The following is a 22449-nucleotide window of genomic DNA, read 5'->3' as shown; positions in this document are numbered from 1 at the left end:
TCAAACATTTAACAATTACTGTTATCAACAGCTTCTTCACTCACATTAAATAACATGTCTCTCTCTCTCTCTCTCTCTCTCACACACACACACACACACACACACACACACAGCTGCAAGTGGTATCAAGAAATCCTTATCTGATTCCTCCCAAACTAGTACCTCCAACCAAGACTGTTCCTCTAGGCTTTTTTTAATCCCATGCCTACATCTCCATGTCTAAGAAGAATTTTTAATTTAAGAAGTTTAACTCCAACTGAAGATCTTCACCCCCAGTTATATTTTCTTCCTCAGAAACTGACAAGTCTATCCTTCCAGTAGCTCAGGCCAAACCCAGTGAAGTCATCTCTGCCTCCTTCCTTACCCTCAATGTCGTTGTTTAGTTTAGTTAGTAGTGTCCAACTCTCTGTGACCCCATGGACTGTAGTCCACCTGGCTCCTCTGTCCATGGGATTCCCCAGGCAAGGATACTGGAGTGGGCTGCCATTTCCTTCTCCAGGGGATCCTCCCTGTGGATCAAACCTGCATCTCCTGCATTGGCAGGAGGATTCTTTACCACTGACCACCAGGGAAGCCCTCCTTTCCCTCATACTTCAATCAATGGCAAATTACACTGGCTCTACCTTCAAAATGTCACCAGAATTCAACCAGTTTTCCCGACCTTCACAGCTCTCACCCTATTCCAAACCACCAGCAGTTCTTGCCTAGAATACTACACTATGCAATGGTTTCCTGATCTATTTCCACCTTCAGTATGCCACACCTCAACAATGTTTCCTTTATTTAGAGGTTAGTGGTTCTTTGATTCTGCCCCTTGCAACTGTTCTGATACCACACCCTACCATCTGGGTCTTCACTAACTCCATTCCAGCCCAACTGGTTTCCAAAAATGCTAAGCAGACTCGGGACTTTTGCATTTACCACCACCTCTTCCTGGTAAACTCTTTCCTTAGCTATGCATGCACATGGCTTATTCCTTCATGTTATTTAGGTTCCTGCTCACGTGTCACCTACTTAGAGCTTTCCCTAAATGTCATTAAACTGTATCATTCCCTGAATATCACTTAAATCATTTAAAATCATTAAGTGTTTAATGATATGTCACCTTACTCAGCACCTATTACTGATACATATCTTTTTGTCTGTATCTCCCCCAACTAGAATGCAAGATCTATGATATAGCTTTTGTTTTCTTCACTGCTCCAACCCTAAAGCCAACATTTCCTATTCAAATGAAATGAAAATACTTGTGAGTAAGAACAAACAAAAAGATAAGAAGTAGTCAATACTTCATAGATTACAATAATAAAATTATGCACTTAACAGACATTATCTCATCTGATATCATTAAAAACCTTCAATTAGGTATCACTGAATCCAAGGCTTATCTCAATATAAGAAATGATGTTAAAATGCTTCTTTAATATGCATCTTAGAAAAATGAAGTATCTAGTTTGATTGTTTTCCATCAAATTGGTCAAATTGTTTTCCTCCAAATTGGCTGATCAAAATATGCTGCTGCTGCTAAGTCGCTTCAGTCATGTCCAACTCTGTGCGACCCCATAGATGGCAGCCCACCAGGCTCCGCCGTCCCTGGGATTCTCCAGGCAAGAACACTAAAGTGGGTTGCCATTTCCTTCTCCAATGCATGAAAGTGAAAAGTGAAAGTCAAGTTGCTTAGTTGTGTCCGACTCTTAGCGACCCCATGGACTGCAGCCTACCAGGCTCCTCCGTCCATAGGATTTTCCAGGCAAGAGTACTGGAGTGGGGTGCCATTGCCTTCTCCGCAAAATACACTAGTGAGAAGCAAATAGGGAGCAGCAGTAAAGAGTACTACTGTGAGCTAGACTACTGGGTTCAAATCTGAACTCTGTGCTTTTTAGCTACAAAACCTAGGTCAAGTTACAAACTTTGTATCTTAGTCTCTTCATTTATTAAATTAAGCTATAATGGGTTAAACACTGGGTTTACTGTCATAGATATTACCAGCACCTAGAAATACTGTACTGTCCTCAATAAATATGTGGAATCAATGAATATAATACTTACTTCACAGCATTGAGTTTTACATGTGTTAGAACATATAAAGCACTCAGAATAACTTTGGCACATAACGAATGCTCAATAAATGTTAATGGTGGCGGTTATTCATTCAGCAGGCAGGTTATTAGACAAGAAGACTTCTCATTTTGCTCCCAGCTCTAGATTCCTTACTCCTTTTCTCAACAGAGTTAACAGACTCAAAAGCATATTACAATTTTTACGGGCAGAGGTAAAGAACTTATATTTCCTAAGAAAAGAATAAAGAATAAAATACTGGAACAAAGTGAAAAGGATAATATTCACCAACTGTGCAATACATGCCAGGGGCAGAGGTGACATGATTTTTTGTGTACTGGGGAAAAATGTGTATTTTCATGTATATTGGGGGGCAAAATGACTAGCATCCTAAGCTCATGAATTAATGATTACTTCATAGTACAAAACTACTTTTAGAAAATGTAAAAACATAAAATAAGTACTACCACAAGCAGTATTCACAAGGGGAAAAAACTTATTGGTGTGTGAATTTTAAAGTTTTAAGCAACACTGCTCTGAAGAAACAGCTCTTGAGTACCATGGACTCTAGCTTTGGGTATCTGACCTCTGGTATATTACATGCAAAACTGTATGTGAACATGCATAGGGGCATTATTCTGAGGAAAATCAATTCAGTATTTTCATCAAATTCTCAAAAAGGGTTAACAACTATTGCTCCATAAATTTACAATCTAATATGACATTAAACATCACTATGAATAAAAGATTACTAGACAGTATCTCACTATTAAATTGTTTAAAATTAAAAATTTACAAAGGTAAAAGTCTCTAAGTTCTTGTACTAATACAAAACAGAAAGTTTTAATGTGTAAACCAATTAATTTATATAATTTTAGCTAGTGCTCACTGACTTTATTCCCTAACTAAATGTTTATTATACCTTTCCCACTAGTAAACTTAAAGCCTCTTGAGAACAAAGGCTATTTGTATTCTCAGCATCAAGAAAAATATCTGGTGTAACAAAGGCTTTATAAATGTTTGATAAATGAATCAATGAATCTCAGGAGGCCAAATTTTGCCAAATTAGAGTCAATAATGGCTTCCCCAGTGGGTCAGGTGGTAAAGAAATTGCCTGCAATGCATAAAACCCAGGTTTGAGTCCTGGGTCGGAAGAGCCCCTGGAGAAGAAAATGGCAACCCACTCCAGTATTCTTGTCTGGAGAATCCCAGGGACAGAGGATACTGGTGGCTACCATCCATGGGGTCACAGAGAGTCAGACATGACTGAACGACTAAGTTTCAGTTTCAGAGTCAATAAGAATTTACTGAACTGCTTGCGGTCTGCAACTGTGAAGAATACAAAACATCTTTGGACTTGGAGCCGAAAAACCCTGGTTAAAATCCCAGCAACACCACTTATTTCTGAGTTTCTCTTTCTTCATCTTTAAAAAGATGATTACATGCCTATCTCAAGTGTTACCGTGAGGACATTAATAGAGGTAATGCATATGAAAAGCTCAAATAAGTATACAGATTTTTAAATCTTGGATTATTTTTAAGTGAAATTCTTCCTTTTAAATAGTGTTACACATTTCAGAAAACAAGTTCTACTTGTAAGGCAGAAGGACAACTCAAGAAGTTACATATAAACATAAAATGATGGAGCATAGAAAAATTATTAAATAACTTTTCACCTTAACACCGCACATTTTTGCATTCAGGCTTAACCTGAGGGAATCTCTTTTAAAAGTCTGAAATAGGACCTTGAAAAGAATAGGCACCCAATAAATAATTACCAGTTGACTATTATGAGTATGGCCTTTGAGATGAGTTATATTTTTAATTTAACTGAAGAGGTTTTATTTATCCACTAAGTATTTATTTATAAATATTTTATTTATCTATCAATTATTTGTGCATCCAATCATACTTGAAAAACTTTTGTTAAGGAAAGGAATTTACTAGTGGAATAAAGCTAAACTTAGGCACACACATATTAAAGTTCATTCCTATGAGATATTTATAATATATAAGACAGATTCCTGGCATTTGTACTTTACTTTCCAACATGTTTACAATAACTTACCAATTTGGCTGATGAGCTGCCTGAACTGATCAAGGTAGCTTTGTCCCTCTGGGGTTATTCCAAGTTTTCTGATGCCTCGATTGAATTTTTCTGCTCTTTCAAAAGGATACTAGAGAGAAAATTTGAAGACTGCCATTATTAATAAAGACTCCTAAAACATAAAATATCTACCAAATCAATCATACCAATATCACTGTTCTAATTTTGCATTTCCATTGTGTTCAAAAAAATAATTACTGAATTTAATGACAAAAAAATTATATATAGCACAAAAACTACCAATATTCAAGGTTAATATAAATTAAATATTTTTATATTAAAGGGAATAATTATGAATGCCACCAAACTTAGATTTCCCATTACCAATATTAGTCTTCCAACTGCTCTATCAGACAGATAAAAGAAATCAATGCTTCCTAGAAACATCTGTTCAGAGATTTGTGGTAAGTTTCCATGGGCTGAAAAGTATTAGGGGCTTACATAAAAACACACTCCTTCCCAAGTAACACACATCAGCTGAACTAAAATTTCTAGCTGCCATCACCAATTAAAAAAAGGTTTTTCAAGTCTTAGTCAACTTTTTTTCAATCATTCATTTTATATAAGTAACAAATGGAAACAATTCTTATACAACAGCACCATTTATTTCTCTGAACATTAATTTCTGATTCAATAAAAATGAGTTAATATAATTTCCTGATAACTTATCTGTAATTTTATTAATTATTTTGCTGCTCTGATACTGAAAAGAATGAACTAATATATAAGAGGGCTAGAACTAGGTGATGCTTAAGAAGAGTAATAAAAACAGGTTTGGATGTGGCAGATCAAACATAAAATCCATCCAAGCCTGCTGGTTTCTCTATCCACATGGCTATACGCAGCCTCTGTACAGTTAACACTTACAGTTCACTTCACTATGGGAAAATTCAGTCCAGAGGGCAAAAGTAAAATAGCATTCTTATAAATTATTGGTGGGATTGTCAACTGGTGCAGTACTTTTAGAGTACTTGGCAACATGTACCAAAAATCCAAATAATCATATTCTTTGCCCTTTTCCGCTTCAAGGAATTTGTCTTTCAAAAACAGCACATGTATACCTGTGATGGATTCATTTTGATATTTGGCAAAACTAATACAATTATGTAAAGTTTAAAAATAAAATAAAATTAAAAAAAAAAAAAACAGTCCCTAACACTGAGATAAATATGCAAGGATGTTATCTGTAGCACTACTGGTAGCACAGAGAAATCAGAGGCTACTGAAAAACTATTTCTCAGTAGGACGTTAGAGGAGTTACAGTATGCATCTTTACTATCAACTCTGCAGAAGAATGAGGTAGATCTATAGGTGCTGATGTGATAAGCACATTGCAAAACAGTATGTTTAGTATTAGTCCATTTTTGTTAAGGGAAAAAGCAGTATTTGTAATGCACAAATACATGTTTATCACACAGACATCTGGAAGACGTCACATGACACTGTTAATAGCAACTGCCCCCAGAAAATGGAATTGGGAGAAAACAGAAATGAAGGAGAACATTTAGTTTAAATGTTAAACAATACATTGTTCAAATGTTTCAAAATGAGCACGTTCTGCTTTTGCATTATTTTAAAACGAAGAAAAGTAATACCTGGTTACATTCATCATTTACTTTTTCCTTACACTTTCACTTACAGAGAATGCAAAGGGTAAGAAATTATAAGAGAAAATACAGAAAACTGGAAGCCAAACCAGGGAGTTATGTGAAAAATAAAAAAGAAAACAAAATCACTAACAGAGTAACTCATAATGAATTTCAGCATAAACACTTGCTATATAGGCAAACGCTGAAGATATTGAAGGTTTGGTTCAAGACCCTGCAACAAGGCAAATACTGCAATAAAGTGAGTCACGTTAATTTATGGTTTCACGTTAATTTATGAAAACATGTTACGTTTTCACTGTACTTAGTCTATTAAGTATTCAATAGCATTACATATAAAAAAAATAATGCACATGCCTTAATTTAAAAATACTTTGCTGCTAAAAAAAGGTAACCATCATCTGAAAACGCAGGTTTGCCACAAACCTTCAATTTGTTAAAAAATACAGCACCTGCGAAGCTCAATGAAGTAAAGCACAGCAATGTAAGGTATGTCAATATATTCAATAGGTGAATCAAACCACCTTTTCAAAAGAACATGTAAAATACCTTATGATCATTTTGGTCCTTGATTTCCCTGAAAAACCGAATGTCTTTAATCAATCTGGATTTGATATGTTCATCATACATAAATTGGCTAAATATATAGAACTTCTTTTTCAAAAACTGGTAGGTGAAATTGACCTATAAAATTAAAATTGGAAAAATTAAATATAAAAATTAATTTCAAATCAGTACTACTAAATAAAATAATCCATTTATAAAGTCTAATTCATTTTGGACATGAAATACTTAAATGAAGTTTTTATTGCCAAAGTTTACAGAACTTTTCTAAAAGCTCCTCTTAAATATTTTTATGACACACAAAAAAAATTAAAAAATGGAAAAAATATTCACATAATAATATGACTAAGAGCTATAGTGAGAATCATAAACCAGATTTGCCAACACGCTGGGTTTTATGTCATAAACCACACTCAGGAGATTACCAAGCTACATGAATGAACTGATACTAAAGTAAAAAACATGGAGCTCTCTGACCTTTCCTAAAGGAAGATAGTAAACATTCAATTATTTACCCATAAATATTTTGAGCACCTCTTATGTGCAAAACAATGTACCTGCTCTCATGCTAGACACTGCCCTTGTCATCATCAAGTGTATTCTAGTGGGAGTGACAGGGACTTTAAGACAAGTATACGTTAAATAAACTAGGAAATCTCGACTGCAATAACCTGTAAAATGACAAGTGGAGGTGTTTTGAGGATGGATTAAAAGGCCCTGATCTAGACTTAGAAAACACTGAAAAAGTAGGGTTTAAGCTACGATTAAAGTCAAAACAAGATTAATTCTGACCCACAGATGAAAGCCTTGCATTAACTTCCATTGCCACCACCTTCAAATATTACCAATTATTTTGGCATATATATGTCCATGTTAACTAACAGTCTTCATCACCCAGTTATAGAAGTGGGTGCTTTCTCAGAACTTTTCTTGCAGCTTTAAACACTGCTTTTTCTTGATCTTCTCAGTTGTAGTAGCTCTTAGAAGATTATTACACATCTTAATAGTAGGTAAATCTGCCAGTCTCTGATCTTATTTTTTCTGTGCTCAGCTCATCATCACCAGACATCAGGAATTTACATTTATTAGTGTGGTTAACTGATTAACAGCTGTTTCTCCCGCCAGAGTACAATGACTACGAGAGCAAGAAATGTCTGGTTTTCTAATCTCAGCACCCGGCACAGTGCCTGAGACACATAAAATACAGGCATAATTACATCTGTTACATGAATGGTTGATAGATGAGGTCAAAGAAGAGTTTGATCCTGAAAGGTTCAGAAATCTCTATGCAGATGACTCCTGACTTGAAATCTCAAACTCCATCCATGTCTCATTTTTCTACTGGTAACCACTAACAAAGAGCTCCAACCATGTTACTTATCAGCTCAAATACATCTTCTCCACTACACTAAAAATGGTCCTTTGCAACCTTCCAGTCATGTAACTTTTCCTCATTCTCTTACTCCCAAATATGCCTAATAATATTGTACTATTTAAACATTCACATTATTCTTTCCTTAAGGAGAAACCGTGACCTGAAAAGCAGGTAAATTTAAAGATTTCTCTTTTTCCAACAGAGGAAAAACAACATATAAGCTCAAATGATTCAGTCTCTCACATGACTGCCCATATTTAGGAAGATTTGAGATATTTTTAGCAAATTGCTATTTTTAAGGGTATCAAATAACTAGTAAGTACCCTCCCCCAAAAAAGAGCATGCAAGTGTTAAGTGTTAGTGGCTCAGTTGTGTCTGACTCTTTGCGACCCTATGGACCGTAGCCCTCCAGGCTTCTCTGTCCATGGAATTCTCCAGGTAAGAATACTGGAGTGGGTTGCCATTTCCTTCTCAGGGGATCTTCCCAATCCAGGGATCAAACCTGGGTCTTCTGCATTACAGGTAGATTCTTTGCCTGGTGGCAGAGCCACCAGGGACTGATATTAAATAAACTATCGATGATTTGCTTTCAAAAGCAACTTTTCAGAGACTATCAGACAATCTACATAGATATATATATTTATGCTGATGTCTTCAAATCTCCAATGTTATTTATAATGACCTTGTGATGCTAAGACATTCTAAAGTGCCTTTTGAATCACAAAGCTTCCATTTCCATCTTACACAACTTCAGTGCCAAATACTTCAATTACAACAGAAAAATGGAAATTCAGGTACTATATGAACAGGTAATAATGTGTATTTATCAGAATATTCAATGAAAAAACTATCTTAAACTTCCAAATTAAACAGCATCAAACATCTGTACAACACCCCCTCCCAGAAGGTTCTTACTGTTGTATTCATGATTCCTGTGCCATGTGTTCGAATTGAATTAGCAATATGCCGAATATTAATAGTGTTCAAATGTTTGTTATTACTTGTTCGTTCAATAAAAATCTGTAATAAAACAAACACAATCCATAGCAAACACTGGTCAGTTAATCTAAGAATTTTAGAACTCTATTTTATTAGAGATAATTGGAAGGTCATTCAAGAAGATAATATAGTCAAAGCAAAGAAATAAACAAGATCTCTAAACAATCATTGTTTCCTTTATTTTACTAACTTTCACTGCTAAGAATCAATTCTTTGCCCCTCAGCCTTTCCTACTATACACCTACCCACAATAAAAAAATTTTTATTTACTCACTTGATTGTTGAGATTATAGAGGTATCGAGATACAAATATATGAATGTTTCTCATAATTTCCAAGACATCCAGGCCCTACAAAACAATTCACATATAAGTTCTATTATCATTAGTTTAAAATAATCAAACTTATCAATATAGTAACTTACTGCTTACATTAAGTCACCCAATATTTTAAAATTATTTTAAAGAACTACAGAAAACATACAACCAAAGATCAGACTAGGCTTCTGACACACACAAACAGGACTAACTGCTTGGGGAAATCTGACTGTTACACCTTTTGTGTAGATAGGAAAAGTTAAAACTTCAAAGATTCATGACTCACATCATTTCCCTACCACTTCTGAGAATATTTGTCTTCCCAAGGATTTTTTTCTATATTCTTTAGAAAGTAAATTAACAGCCAGATTCTAAAAGGAAGCCAGAATATGTGGTAATCTCTAAAGTATATACTATTTTTCAGGCACTGTGCAAGGTTCTTTACATGGAATTCTCAAAAAGATATTATTCTTCTAAATTCCACAGCTGATCATCCTTTGTTTTTTTCAGTCTTTTATCTTTACTGAGGCTTTCAATGGCTAAGTTAAAGATCTCTCTTGGTAAATGACACACTGCACTTGAAAATATGTGGACTACTTTCAAGTACCTTTTGATATTGATTTCTAACATAATTCCACAGTGATAAGAGAACAGACATTGTATGACTTCAGTTACCTTTAGACCGTGAAATTTTTACATCTTGTTTTATGTCCCTGGATATGTTCCAGTGTCTCCTGGTTTATAGTCTATGGGAACTTAAATAGAATTTCTATCCTACTATTGTGTGAAAATTGTATAAATCCTAATTATGTTGAATTGATTCATAGTGTTTTTCAGGTCTACTATATCCTTCTACTTTTCTATTCATTTTATTAATTTTTGAGAGTCTGATAAGGAAACTCCAACTAAAAATCTTCATTTATCTACTTAAAAAAATAATTGTATAGTGGACTATATGTAACTTTGTACTATATTTTCTAAGTCACCTATAAATGTGTTACTATACTTTCATAATTTAAAAAATTTTAAAAAGGAGGAAAAAAATAAATTCCACAGCTGAAGAAAATGAAACTAAGAGAGTTCTGCAAAATCAAAGAGCTAGGAAGAGGCAGAACCTAGGGATTTTAGAAAGTCTAATTCCAAATCTTTATGCTTCTTTTAATTATACTAGACCACCTTGAATATAAGGACTTCTCAGATGACTCAGTGGTAAAGAATCCTCCCGTCAATGCAGGAGATGCAGGTTTGATTCCAGGGTCAGGAAGATCCCCTGGAGAATGAAATTGCAACCCACTCCAGTATTCTTGCCTGGAAAATTCCATGGACAGGGGAGCCTGGTGGGCTATAGCCCATGGGTTCGTAAAGTGTAGGACACGACTGGGCGGCTGAGCTCACCCATATGTACCTTTAATATACAAGTTACCTAATAAGAATCCTTCATTCTTCAGTGATTACTCTAATATCTAATGAATGGTATCATGTAAACTATTCCATAGCTTTTCTAATTGGGGCTCAAAGTAATACCAAAACACCACTTTGATTAAGTTTTTATTATAGATTTTCTCACATTTTAATCTAAAATTTTATTTACTCATTATTTTTCTTCCACTAGGCTACAGGTACATGAGCTAAGACCGTTTCTATTTATTTTTGTATCCCTAAACACACTGAGGGCTTCACAGGAGACTCAATGGTAAAGAATCTGACTGCAAAGCAGTCAATGGGTTCAATCCCTGGGTCAGGAAGACCCTGGAGAATGAAATGGCATCCCTCTCCAGCAACACCATGTAGTGTCTAGCGAATTTTTGATAAATATTAATTTTTTAAATAAGTGAATGAAAGGATATACAAACTGATTCTGGAACTGGCCCGTATATATGCAGTGAGACAAATGAAAAATTATGATCTTCAAATTTTTGAACTGAATTAATGGATTTTAGTAAATATTACATCTGGATTATCTTAGAAAGAATTACATACAAATTAACTGAAAACAAATCTTTGCACTCCTGAGATACAACCATATTGTAAATTAGCTTACTGAATTAATAAAGCTAAATATTTTGCACTCAAATTTAAAAACAAATACAACTTTATAAATTTAAAACCATTTTTTTAAGATATTGAAGCACATATATTATATCTAGTTTAAAATTCTTAACCGTGACCTTGACTAAACTTGTAAAATTTCAGCAAAAGTCACCTCACTATCCTACATTTGTTTCTGAAAAGCTGTACATAAATTTATGTATGTACCAAAATTTCAACAAAAGGTGAAGTATAAACATTTGGAAGCATGTGATAAATTCTTTCATAAAGCAAATCAGCACTAATTTTTTATTCTTCTCAACTGTGAGGTTTTTATATACAGCAAATATTTTCACTTTCAACTTTGAAATATAAACACATACTAAATAAAATTTTTTTAAAAATTGTCTTAGAGAAATACTATTAAGCTACCATTAGACTATACTAAGAACACTTTATACTATACCTGTTCCAAAGTCTGACTAGGAAGATGGGCCTCTGTCATAACCAATCCGTAACGCTGAGTAGCTAAATTTCTCATTTCACTGTAAGTAGCCCAATCATGAAGAGCTACTGTCGTTAGATTGTAGAAAGTCTTGTCTAGGTAGTGAGTTACATAAGCTTCAAAACAAACAAAAAAATCAAAACTTTTTTTGCTTCATGATAACAGTAGGAAAGGAAGAAAAATGACACTAAAAACAACTTGTTTTTGAACATTAAATTTCTTCCCTTAAAATAAGGTGCTAGGAATGGGACTTCCCCGGTGGTGCAATGGATAAGAATTTGCCGGCCAACACAGAGGACATGGGTTCAATCTGTGGTCGGAAGGTTTCACACACCACGGAGCAACTACGCCCGAGCACCACAACTAATGCGGCTGTGCTCTAGAGCCCACAGGCCGCACCTGCCGTGTGCACGCGAGCCCGCGCTTCACAAGAGAAGCCCCCAAACGAGCAGCCCGCGCACAACAATGAGAAGTCCCCACCTGCTGCAGTTAGAGAAGGCCCGCACACGGCAACGAGGACCCAGTGCAACCAAAAACAATACTGAAAAATGAATTAATTAGAAAGAAAAGACTGAGAGCTAAAAAGTGTTCTTTAAATAATACAATAAGCTGCCAGGAAAACAAAAATGAAGAAACAAAAAGGAATTCAAGAATAAATGGACTAATACAAGGAAAGATTTTTCTCAAGGTTTCGTTTTTGTTATCTGTTCTTTAACAGAGCAAACACATATAGAATATGACCCTAAGAAGAAAACCAGAACACTCACCTCGAATGTCAATGAAACGATTGAAAAACCGAATTGGATTCAGAGAGAAAAAAAGGGCCAGGTCTTTCATGCCAACTTTGAAAGGGTTTCTGTCATCCAGCTTTAAATGAGTATGCACAGAAAGCCGCAGGTCCTTCTCTATTTCTTTGCACAACTTGTCCAGCAAATGCTATTCAGAAAAGAATTGATATCTTAAATTTTCAAAATGATATTCCAACTGTATGATACTTCTAGATGTCCATGTTCTCAGTGTGAAGAGCTTTATACTCAATACAATGATGAAAAAATCTGTCAAACTGTCAACCTAAATATTCCCTGGTAAAATATTGTTTCACTGGGAAAGTGAAATTATTTTGCTATCCATTTTACATCAATGACTATTTTTTTAACCAGGAAGCAGTCAGATGAGTTCTAATGAGTTCATTAGTATTTTAAGTATAATACCCTTGCAAAGAAAATCAAAAGCTAATGTCTGGTAGTTTCACCACAAGGAACATGAATATACAACATGGAGCATAAAATTTATATAAACTAGAACAAAGGAAGAAAGATCCTGAGAACATGCAAGAGAAAAATTTTTAAATGCTTCCATATAAAATTATTAAAAAAACACAAAACTCACTGACTTAACAGCAATGAAATTAATCATCTTCTCTGGTGTAACATGGGGTTCTAAATACTGACCAAGACATGTACCTTATTTTCTAAATATGAATATTCAGCATGATAAATTATATTAAAAATCTCACATTTTTATCAAACCTGAGAAGGTGTATATTGTAAAATTCACTCATTTTTAATTCCTCCCTCCATATAAAAACACTGCTGGCTGAAAATACAGTTTTAAAGATAGCAGTGTTTACAACACACACTTCATTAGAACAAGGAGAGATGCATTTAAATTGTTACACAAGAAACAGGGTTTACGTTTAAATATAAAAGATTTCAGTCATTAGCTCTCAAAATGAAATTCAACATTGATGGTCGTCTTAACTATATTACCATGAGCAGCAGACAATATTCAAAGCAATTTTGCATTTGCAGTCTTCTAATGAATAAGACTTTAAATTCAAATATACTACTTATATAAAAGGAAAAGGAAAAAAGTAAAAGTAAAAAAAAGGAAAAGGAAAAGGAAAAAAAATCCAAATTCCTAATCTGGATTTCTATACAAAAAATTAGGAATTAAAGACCAATTTAGCACAATAGTGACAGTTCCTTTGTTCTAGACAGTGATTTGTAAGTAAGAATCATAAATTTGTGCAAGTCTGCTTCAACCCAAAAAGTTTTTCCAAACACTGCATTCCAAACACATCTTAAGCTTTTCAATCTCAAATGTTACCTCATTTAAAATTTCCATAATTTCCTTGTCATAGCAATCCAGAAGTACTTCATAGGACTCCAAATGCCTTGCATGCATCATGGCAGGCACACAGTCACGTAAAGCACTGAACATGTACTAAAGAAGAAAACCAGAACGTACATGAATCTAGAGAAACTACATCTCTGAATTATATTACGGAAGTTACCTATCTTAAAAGACAAAGCTTCAATCTGAAGGCTGTTTTTCTACACATGACTACCTTACTGTGGAAAATTCTGAGAGAGATGGGAATACCAGACCACCTGACCTGCCTCTTGAGAAATTTGTATGCAGGTCAGGAAGCAACAGTTAGAACTGGATATGGAACAACAGACTGGTTCCAAATAGGAAAAGGAGTTCGTCAAGGCTGTATATTGTCACCCTGTTTGTTTAACTTATATGCAGAGTACATCATGAGAAACGCTGGACTGGAAGAAGCACAAGCTGGAATCAAGATTGCGGGGAGAAATATCAATCACCTCAGATATGCAGATGACACCACCCTCATGGCAGAAAGTGAAGAGGAACTAAAAAGCCTCTTGATGAAAGTGAAAGTGGAGAGTGAAAAAGTTGGCTTAAAGCTGAACATTCAGAAAACGAAGATCATGGCATCCAGTCCCACCACTTCATGGGAAATAGATGGGGAAACAGTGGAAACAGTGTCAGACTTTATTTTTCTGGGCTCCAAAATCACCACAGATGGTGACTGCAGCCATGAAATTAAAAGACGCTTACTCCTTGGAAGGAAAGTTATTACCAACCTAGATAGCATATTCAAAAGCAGAGACATTACTTTGCCAACAAAGGTTCGTCTAGTCAAAGCTATGGTTTTTCCTGTGGTCATGTATGGATGTGAGAGTTGGACTGTGAAGAAGGCTGAGCACCGAAGAATTGATGCTTTTGAACTGTGGTGTTGGAGAAGACTCTTGAGAGTCCCTTGGACTGCAAGGAGATCCAACCAGTCCATTCTGAAGGAGATCAGCCCTGGGATTTCTTTGGAAGGAATGATGCTAAAGCTGAAACTCCAGTACTTTGGCCACCTCATGCGAAGAGTTGACTCACTGGAAAAGACTCACTGCTGGGAGGGATTGGGGGCAGGAGGAGAAGGCGACGACAGAGGATGAGATGGCTGGATGGCATCACTGACTCGATGGACGTGAGTGTGGGTGAACTCCGGGAGTTGGTGATGGATAGGGAGGCCTGGCGTGCTGCGATTCATGGGGTCGCAAAGAGTTGGACACGACTGAGCGACTGATCTGATCTGATCTGACCTTACTTTCCTAAGAGTTGAATTTTATTCTCTAAAGCATATGCTAATACCAAAAAAAAAAAAAATCACATTAACTAATCCTTTTTATCTTAAGCATTCAAATACTTCATTTCCATAAGGAAGTGGAAAGATCTGAATACCCTGCTGACAAATAAGTCAATTATTTTGACACAAACTAAACCCAGTGAAATGAGAATGATTAGGAATATGTTAAGAGTTTAGTATATATTCAAATTAATTCATTTGTATTAATATAAAATTTATATGCAGAGCACTGTTAAAAAACAGCACCAGTTTTTAAATGGTTTATTAAATGATCTATTTTAAAATTAATTAAAATGGTTTGCACCGTATATTAAAAAAATGAATAAATAATGTTCTTTACATTATTCTTTTACTTACATGCAGTCTGGCTGCATCAACAGCATTTTCATATACGTCATCTAAATAAATTGGGAAGACAGCTCGATGCCAGTACAGAAAACAACAGTCACACTGTGTCTGGACTCTACAATGTAAAGTAGTAATTAATGGTACCAAAAGTGAAGTCACCCTCCAAAATAATGAAAAGAATGACATTATATACTGTAAAGGTAAGAGCTGTCTATTCCTATCTGTATTCCCTATATCACTTAACCCAAAATTAGCATAGAAAAGTCACAAAATATGTATTTTTCAAATAATGGTAACAAAACAGTCCAATATGTGACACTGCTAGAATTTTATAAACGCATTTTAGTTTTAAAGCATACTTAAAAAATATAACTTTAAGATAGTTTAAATTTTCAGTACTATTTGATACGACTAGTCCTACAAGCCCTGTACCACATGCACCATTTTACCTGTCTCAAAGTTGAAAAGGAGACCTTTCAAGAAACTGTGACCAAAAGAGCAACAACAGAAACCGGTGGCACTCAACCTATTCATTATCTTTGCCAAGTGACTATTTCACGCTTTATAAAAGGGCAACAACTTGATCATAAATAGAGTGAAGAAAAGTTCCGTATTTCTTCCATGGATAGAAAGTGAAATGCCACTAACTACAAAAATCTGAGCTTCTCAGAATAACAAAAACATTATGCTATAAATACGAGCACTAAATAAAAATTGTGCTGTAATCTTAGTTCCACTGGAAATCAAAATTCAGAAAATCCATTTTCTCTTCTAAGAAACTCAATGCTTATTTGATAAAAAGAAAACAATAAAGCCACAGGAGTTATACAAATAAGCCTTCCAAAAATGAATCCATCTTAGTGACTGTCTAACCAACGATGTAACTCAAATTCTGTCCCAAATAAAATTATGGAAGACTATGTGAGATGGCTCTAAGTCTCTCACAAGTAGATGAAGCTTTGTTACAAAGCAGCAACTCTGAGTCCATTAGAGATACCCATCACAATAAGCACAATAGTTCCAGAGTCTGCCAGATGCTCTAAGGGCTAGATCACATTTTCAAGTGAGTTCTTCCAAAAGCTACATCCTTACTACAGAAGACAAGTAAAAGAAATACAAACCCTTGTCAGTTTCATTCTAGTCATGCCACAGAAATTATAAGCAGGAACCAAAGGTCTACCTAGATTATATTCCTTCTACTGCTAGCCTATGTAAAAAAAAAAAAAAAAAAAAAGCCCTGATGTTTCCATCACCCGTATCTTTCATTACCATTACATATCCCTACTTACCTTTCTCGGAGTTCACTGATAAGATCCAGTTTCTTCATGACTACTTGAAGTGGAAAGAGCTCTTCATCTTTAAATGTTTTCTATTAGGGAGGGGAAAAGCGCAGAGAAGTCGCACTTGAAGGACAGGTTTCTTAAGTCAGTAAAAAGGGAAGTGTGAAAGCTCAGGTCTCATTTTCACTCTGTAAGCAACAGCAATACACTTACCATCTGTGTGCCCACACTCAGTGCCAAAGAAACAATAAGTCGTCGCTGCTTTGTGCTTGGTCCATTTAGAGTGTTTTCAGCCAAAACTAGAGCAGAGAGCACATCAAGACGCTGTTCACTATATTTTTTGTCAGAAATTACTCTTTTCTTAAAGATAAAAGGAAACAGGACATACCAGCTTTAAATTTGAGGCAGTAACAAAAGACTCATGAGGAAAAATTTTTCAGTTATCTTTTCCATGATTCAACTTAACAGCACTTAAGACAAATACTTTCCCTATTCACTTCTTTTGATAATGTCAGATGCTTTATTTCTATAACATTCTTGCTGAGCACCATCAGGAACAGCAAATTACTAGGTGTACCTCAAAATTACCATATCAATTTAACAAGGAACTAATTTAAGAAAGATACAACATTATTTTAATAATGCACAGTATGTCTTTTTTAGGAGAACTGTGTTAATGCTGGAAATTCAGGCTAAAGATAATCCTCATCACTCTCAGTAAAATCATGGAATACCTTGGAGATTATAACCAAGAATATTGTGGATAAACAGGCTTAACTAGAAAACACAAAACAACAGAAGGGCAAACTAGAAAGATAATATAATTATGCTTTTATACCTTGGCCACAGAAATAGAATTAAGAGCCTGATGCTGAAGATGCTGTGTTATATGTGAGACTGAATCAGCCACAACCATGCTTCTCCTGTAGAACATATGCTCTATAGCCTAAAAAGAATCAGAAGTGATTCTGTGAGAATCAACTTAAAACTTAAAATATTTAGGCACAATTCTAGAATATCTTTATGACTTTGGGCCTGGTAAGAAAGTTATAAATGAGATGAAAAAAGCACTACTATAATGGGTAAGACTGGTCAATTCAACTGTATTAAAATTACAAATTTGTTTATCAAAAGCCACTATAAAGAAAATTAAAAGATAAACCAACGTATGAGAAAATACCTGCCACACACAAGGGATAAGTACTCAGAATATGTAGACACCAAATGAATCAAGCACTTTTTTAAAAAGGCAAACAATTCAACAAATACCTGAACAAAAGACATAAAAATATTTTTCACAAAAGAAACAGTTAATAATATTTGAAAAGATACTATCATTAATCATCAGGGAAATGTTAAATATAAAGTCGTCTATAAACACTAATTCACAAGTACACATGCACACACACACACATACACACAAAAGATTGATAATACCAATGTTGGCCAGGCAGGGAACAACAGAAATCTAATATACTGACGGAGGTATGTAAACTGATGTTAACTACTTTGAAAAATAATCTGGCATCATCTTAAAAGCTGAGTATATACATAGCATAAAACCCAGCAATCCACTCATAGGTTTATAACACCTCATAAAAACTTTTGCACAATTACACCAAGAAACATAAATTAATACAAGAATGGCAACATGATTTAAAATAGCAAAAACTGGAAACTATCCAAAAGTCCAACCCTAGGAAGACTACACAGTAATGAAAATTAATGAACTACAGCTACTCACTCCAACATGTTAAGACCAAATAAAAAATTCTGAGTAAAAAGAAACCAAGCCAAAGAATACATGAGACATCACTCCATTAATACAAACTTCAAAAACATTTATAACTAAACAATGAGTGGTTGATAAGTTCAGTCATATGCCACCAACTAAAAAGAAACAAGGGAATCATGAAGCTCAGGACAGCGGGTCCTCCAAGAGGGTAGATTAAGATGCAGTCCAGGAAGGACAAGAGAGGGGGCTTTAAAAACACTGGTAACATTCGCTTTCCTAAATGGGGTAATAGGTTTTTAAGTGTTTATTATTTTTAAATTATGCTTACATATTAAATATAAGATATACATGCATTTATACATATATATACTTCTGTATTTGCATTTCATTAAAAATAAATATAACTAATAATACCTTAAAGGAAAAAACGGCTAAAAATCTAAAGACAAGATCTCCAAACTATATTTCCTAAGCATATCTAAAGCCACTATTAACAGAAATTCCCTAGCAAATCTTTAGCTCAGGTTTTACAAAAAGCTACAAGTAGGCTCTCCCACCTATGAGTTTTATTTCTTTACTTAACAGTATGCTAAGAAACATTTTACCACATTTTCAAAAGCATTCAAATCCCAAGATTACAACACTTCCTCTATATTATAAAACAAACAGCCTCATGCTGACTGGCCTCATATGCATTTTAATACTATAACATTTTATGTGTAGTTTTTAAAACTCATGTAACACACTTAGAACTTCCATGAGTAAAACTACTAATATTTTGACTAATCTTTTCATTTTCCTTCTTTTCTTTTGGACTACATGTTAACTTTTAATAAAGTTTAAGTATATTGGCCATTCACAGAAAATTATGCAAGAAATTTCTGTCACTGGTTAGTTCCTTTATCTAAGAGACAAAAACACATTCCCATAATTTTTTATACTCATAATCAAGAAGTCAAACCTTACCCCCAAAAATCCTACTTTATGCTTGGATCATTTCTCAATTATAATGGCAAGGTAAAACAATCCAAAACTTACCTTGAGAAGTTCAACAAGCCTGCATAATGCTTTAACTGATGTTTTGGTCATTGGCTTTTGCATGGACATGTAGAGATTCATTGTGGTTTTAATAATGGTACTAATACTATATGCATATAAAAAGCCCTATAAAAAACCAACATAAAACATCAATTAAAATCACAATAAAAGGTTTCATTCTTCAAGATTTCATTCTCTATGTGATAATAATTCTTCAACTCACCAATATCTAGTGTTTCTAAAGTGCATTTAAGATTCTGAAATACTCTTTACATGCAGTATTATACATGGTGGTGAAGTTTCAAAGCACCCCTTTAAAGTTATGCAACCTATCACACACTAGAAGGTTAGTCCTCTTGACATTACAGTATATAACTGCAATTAAAGAATATTTCCATTAAAAAAAACAAAACTTTCAGAGAAACGACTGGGATGTCAGGACGGTATCTATTCATCCTTATGTTACCTGCCAGACAAGAGGATTAAAGACTCCTATTTGCTGCAGCTTAAGACAAAGGCTGAGGGCTCTAAGGAAGTAGGAAGTGAAAAATGAGGAGAAAGAGAGCTGCTCTCTGACCAGTACAGACGTTCAACAGCACTCCTCAGTTCCAAACCGATCTCCCCTTTCTTTCTCACCCAGACCAACCCCTACCATCCATCCGCTACCATGTCCTCTGCTTGTGTTGCCGCTAATCGACTTTCTCTCCTTCCAGCCCCAAGAATAGGGTCTCTCTTACCCTTCTACTTATAAAGGAAGCCACAAGTCCTGTGAGGATTAAAAAAAATTTAGTGCTAATAAACCCAAGGAAACAGTATAGAATACAAAATAAGAAAAAGGCTATTACTTCTCAAACATATTTTCATTTAGATCCAAAAAGAACACACAGAAACAGAATAATGCAGATTCTTTGGGTTCATAAAGAAGGACCAAAAAGAGACACATGTACAGTTTAGAGATGAACCTAAACTATATTATTGTGAATATATCCAAGGTGCCAGGGCAGCAGCTATATGCCAGTGATTCTCAACCTTTCTCACCAGCTCCACCCTGAGTAACAGTGGCTGACTAAAGGAATGACACAATGCAGGGAGGGGGAATTTTCTGTGAACCAATAGCAGCTCTATGGTAAGGAGATGCGCCACAATTAAAAGGACCAAGAAATGAGAGTAGGCAGCTTCCTAAGAGGTGACAATAAGATCAGCGCTTGGGGTATACACGCAGGAAAGAGTCGCAAGTCTTACCTTGTCAGCTACAGGGCTATTACACCAGACCCTGAACCTACTGCAGCACTGGGAAAAGTTAAAAAGCAGAGACAAGGAAAAGGAAAGTGTAACTCTAAGGCAGGCAGAAAGAGGTTTTTTGGGGGGAGAGGTGGGAGGGGACACAGAGGTCACAAGCTACCATCACCTCATTCCCAAACTAATTAATGGTCATTAGTTTGTGAAGGATACACATGAAGGATGAATGAATTTTAAACATCTAAATGGGGTGGGGGAAGGTCTGGGGTCTGTTTCTGTAAATGGCAGAATAGATAAGTTGGACCAACCTTCCTGTAGAAAACCAGAAAATCTGGACAAAACATTTTTTTTTAACTCTTGGAAGGTATCAAAGAGCTATCAAGAAAATAAGAAACCACAAGGCCATGATAGGGAGAAGACAGAAACCCAGAGAAATGAGCTCAGCATCTGAGGCTGCTTTCCCATAGAGGCATCTGCCCATTCCAAAAGAGGATAACAAAGACAGAAGCCAGACATAATCTTTCAGGATCCCTGAGGATAAAAATAAGAGCTCATGGCCTATCAAGGAGAGGATGGAGTCCTGCTAAATCAACCAGGCTCTGAGTTGGGATTCTTAAAAACTACCTGCTAAAAAGTAAGGGTGAACTAGAAAAAAACAGCCATCATACAGTTTAGGTCCCGATTTACGATGATCTAAACCCATGACGGGGCTGAGGTAATCTCAGTTACTAGTTGTCCTAGACTAATGCGTATTGGAAGCAAATATTAAATCCTCTCTGGAGGAAGAAAAACAATACCCAGATCTTCAAATTATGTCTATAGTTTTATATACAATTTGTGTTATTACAAATCACCAGGCATACAAAGAGATAACATATATTCAAAAAACAAACAACAAAAAATAGATAATAGAAATAACTAGCAATTATTGGACATGGGCTTCAAAGTAATTACAGTAAGTATGCAGACGGAAATAGAACACAAAATTATTTCAGAAAATTGGAAACTATAAAAAAGAAACAAACTGAAAAGTAATTAAAATTAAGAACTAAGAAAAAAATTTTTAAAGTCAGTAGATGGGTTTAGTAGTAGGTTAGATGAAGAAATAATTAAAACAGATAATTGAACAGGAACAATACTTAAGGAGTTGATGACTGAGAATTTTCCACAAATTCCAAAAGCTTTACAAATCCCAAGTACCAAAAACACATAGAAAACCTCATGTAGGTACATCAAAAAATATTGCTTAAAAACCAAAAAGTATATTTTATAAGCAATCCAACAAAGACATATATTGAAAAAAACAGCAAAACTGACAGCTGCCTTCTCAACAAAAACAAAGGAAGCCAGAAAACAAAAAATTAAATTTTAACAGGTATTCCACAAGTAGAAAGATGAGGGGATTCAAGAAGGATAAAAAGCAACTGAACAGGTAAATATATGGGTAAATCTAAATGAATACTACTAAAAACAACAGCAACAATGCCTTACATGGTTTAAAATATACATAGAATCAAAATACACTACAGCAGCAAAGGTGAGAAGGGGTAAATAGAATTAAAAGGGCTTAAGAGCCTTATACTGTCTGAAAGTGAATTACTCGTTTATATTGGAGTTGAATGTTCAATAATGCATCTTAAAATCTCTACAGTAACCACTAAAAGAACAGTAAAATACTGAATGAAAGTAACAGAAGGAAAAATAAAATAAATAAAAATAATTCAAAAGAGAGCAAGAAAAGAATATAAACAAATAGAAAGCATTAATCAGGCGCTAATTAAATATGAGTATCAGTATTGACATAC

General features: G+C 34.8%; 1 protein-coding gene across 4 annotated transcripts in view; it reads right to left on the bottom strand.

Moving 5' to 3' along the window:
* The window catches only part of WASHC4 (WASH complex subunit 4), a 62309-nt gene that overhangs the window by 16101 nt on the left and 23759 nt on the right, over window positions 1–22449 (bottom strand). For 3 of the 4 annotated variants that reach the window (XM_086401122.1, XM_086401123.1, XM_086401124.1), the window contains 12 exons: window positions 19406–19531; window positions 17471–17578; window positions 16846–16992; window positions 16642–16721; window positions 15362–15467; window positions 13669–13785; window positions 12327–12495; window positions 11521–11675; window positions 8985–9059; window positions 8627–8731; window positions 6322–6456; window positions 4127–4235 (listed from right to left, as the gene is read on the bottom strand). In XM_086401122.1, coding sequence (XP_086257248.1) covers window positions 4127–4235; window positions 6322–6456; window positions 8627–8731; window positions 8985–9059; window positions 11521–11675; window positions 12327–12495; window positions 13669–13785; window positions 15362–15467; window positions 16642–16721; window positions 16846–16992; window positions 17471–17578; window positions 19406–19531 — 1432 coding nt within the window. Of the gene's footprint in view, window positions 1–75; window positions 2291–4126; window positions 4236–6321; window positions 6457–8626; window positions 8732–8984; window positions 9060–11520; window positions 11676–12326; window positions 12496–13668; window positions 13786–15361; window positions 15468–16641; window positions 16722–16845; window positions 16993–17470; window positions 17579–19405; window positions 19532–22449 lie in introns of those variants that run through there. The other variant, XM_086401125.1, reaches the window with a different exon arrangement.

Source organism: Bos grunniens, chromosome 5, assembly GCF_055505025.1.
Source record: "Bos grunniens cultivar Pamir isolate PY7600 chromosome 5, Bosgru_T2T1.0, whole genome shotgun sequence".
Classification (NCBI taxonomy): domain Eukaryota; kingdom Metazoa; phylum Chordata; class Mammalia; order Artiodactyla; family Bovidae; genus Bos; species Bos grunniens.
This window is presented reverse-complemented; position numbering and strand designations above follow the sequence as displayed.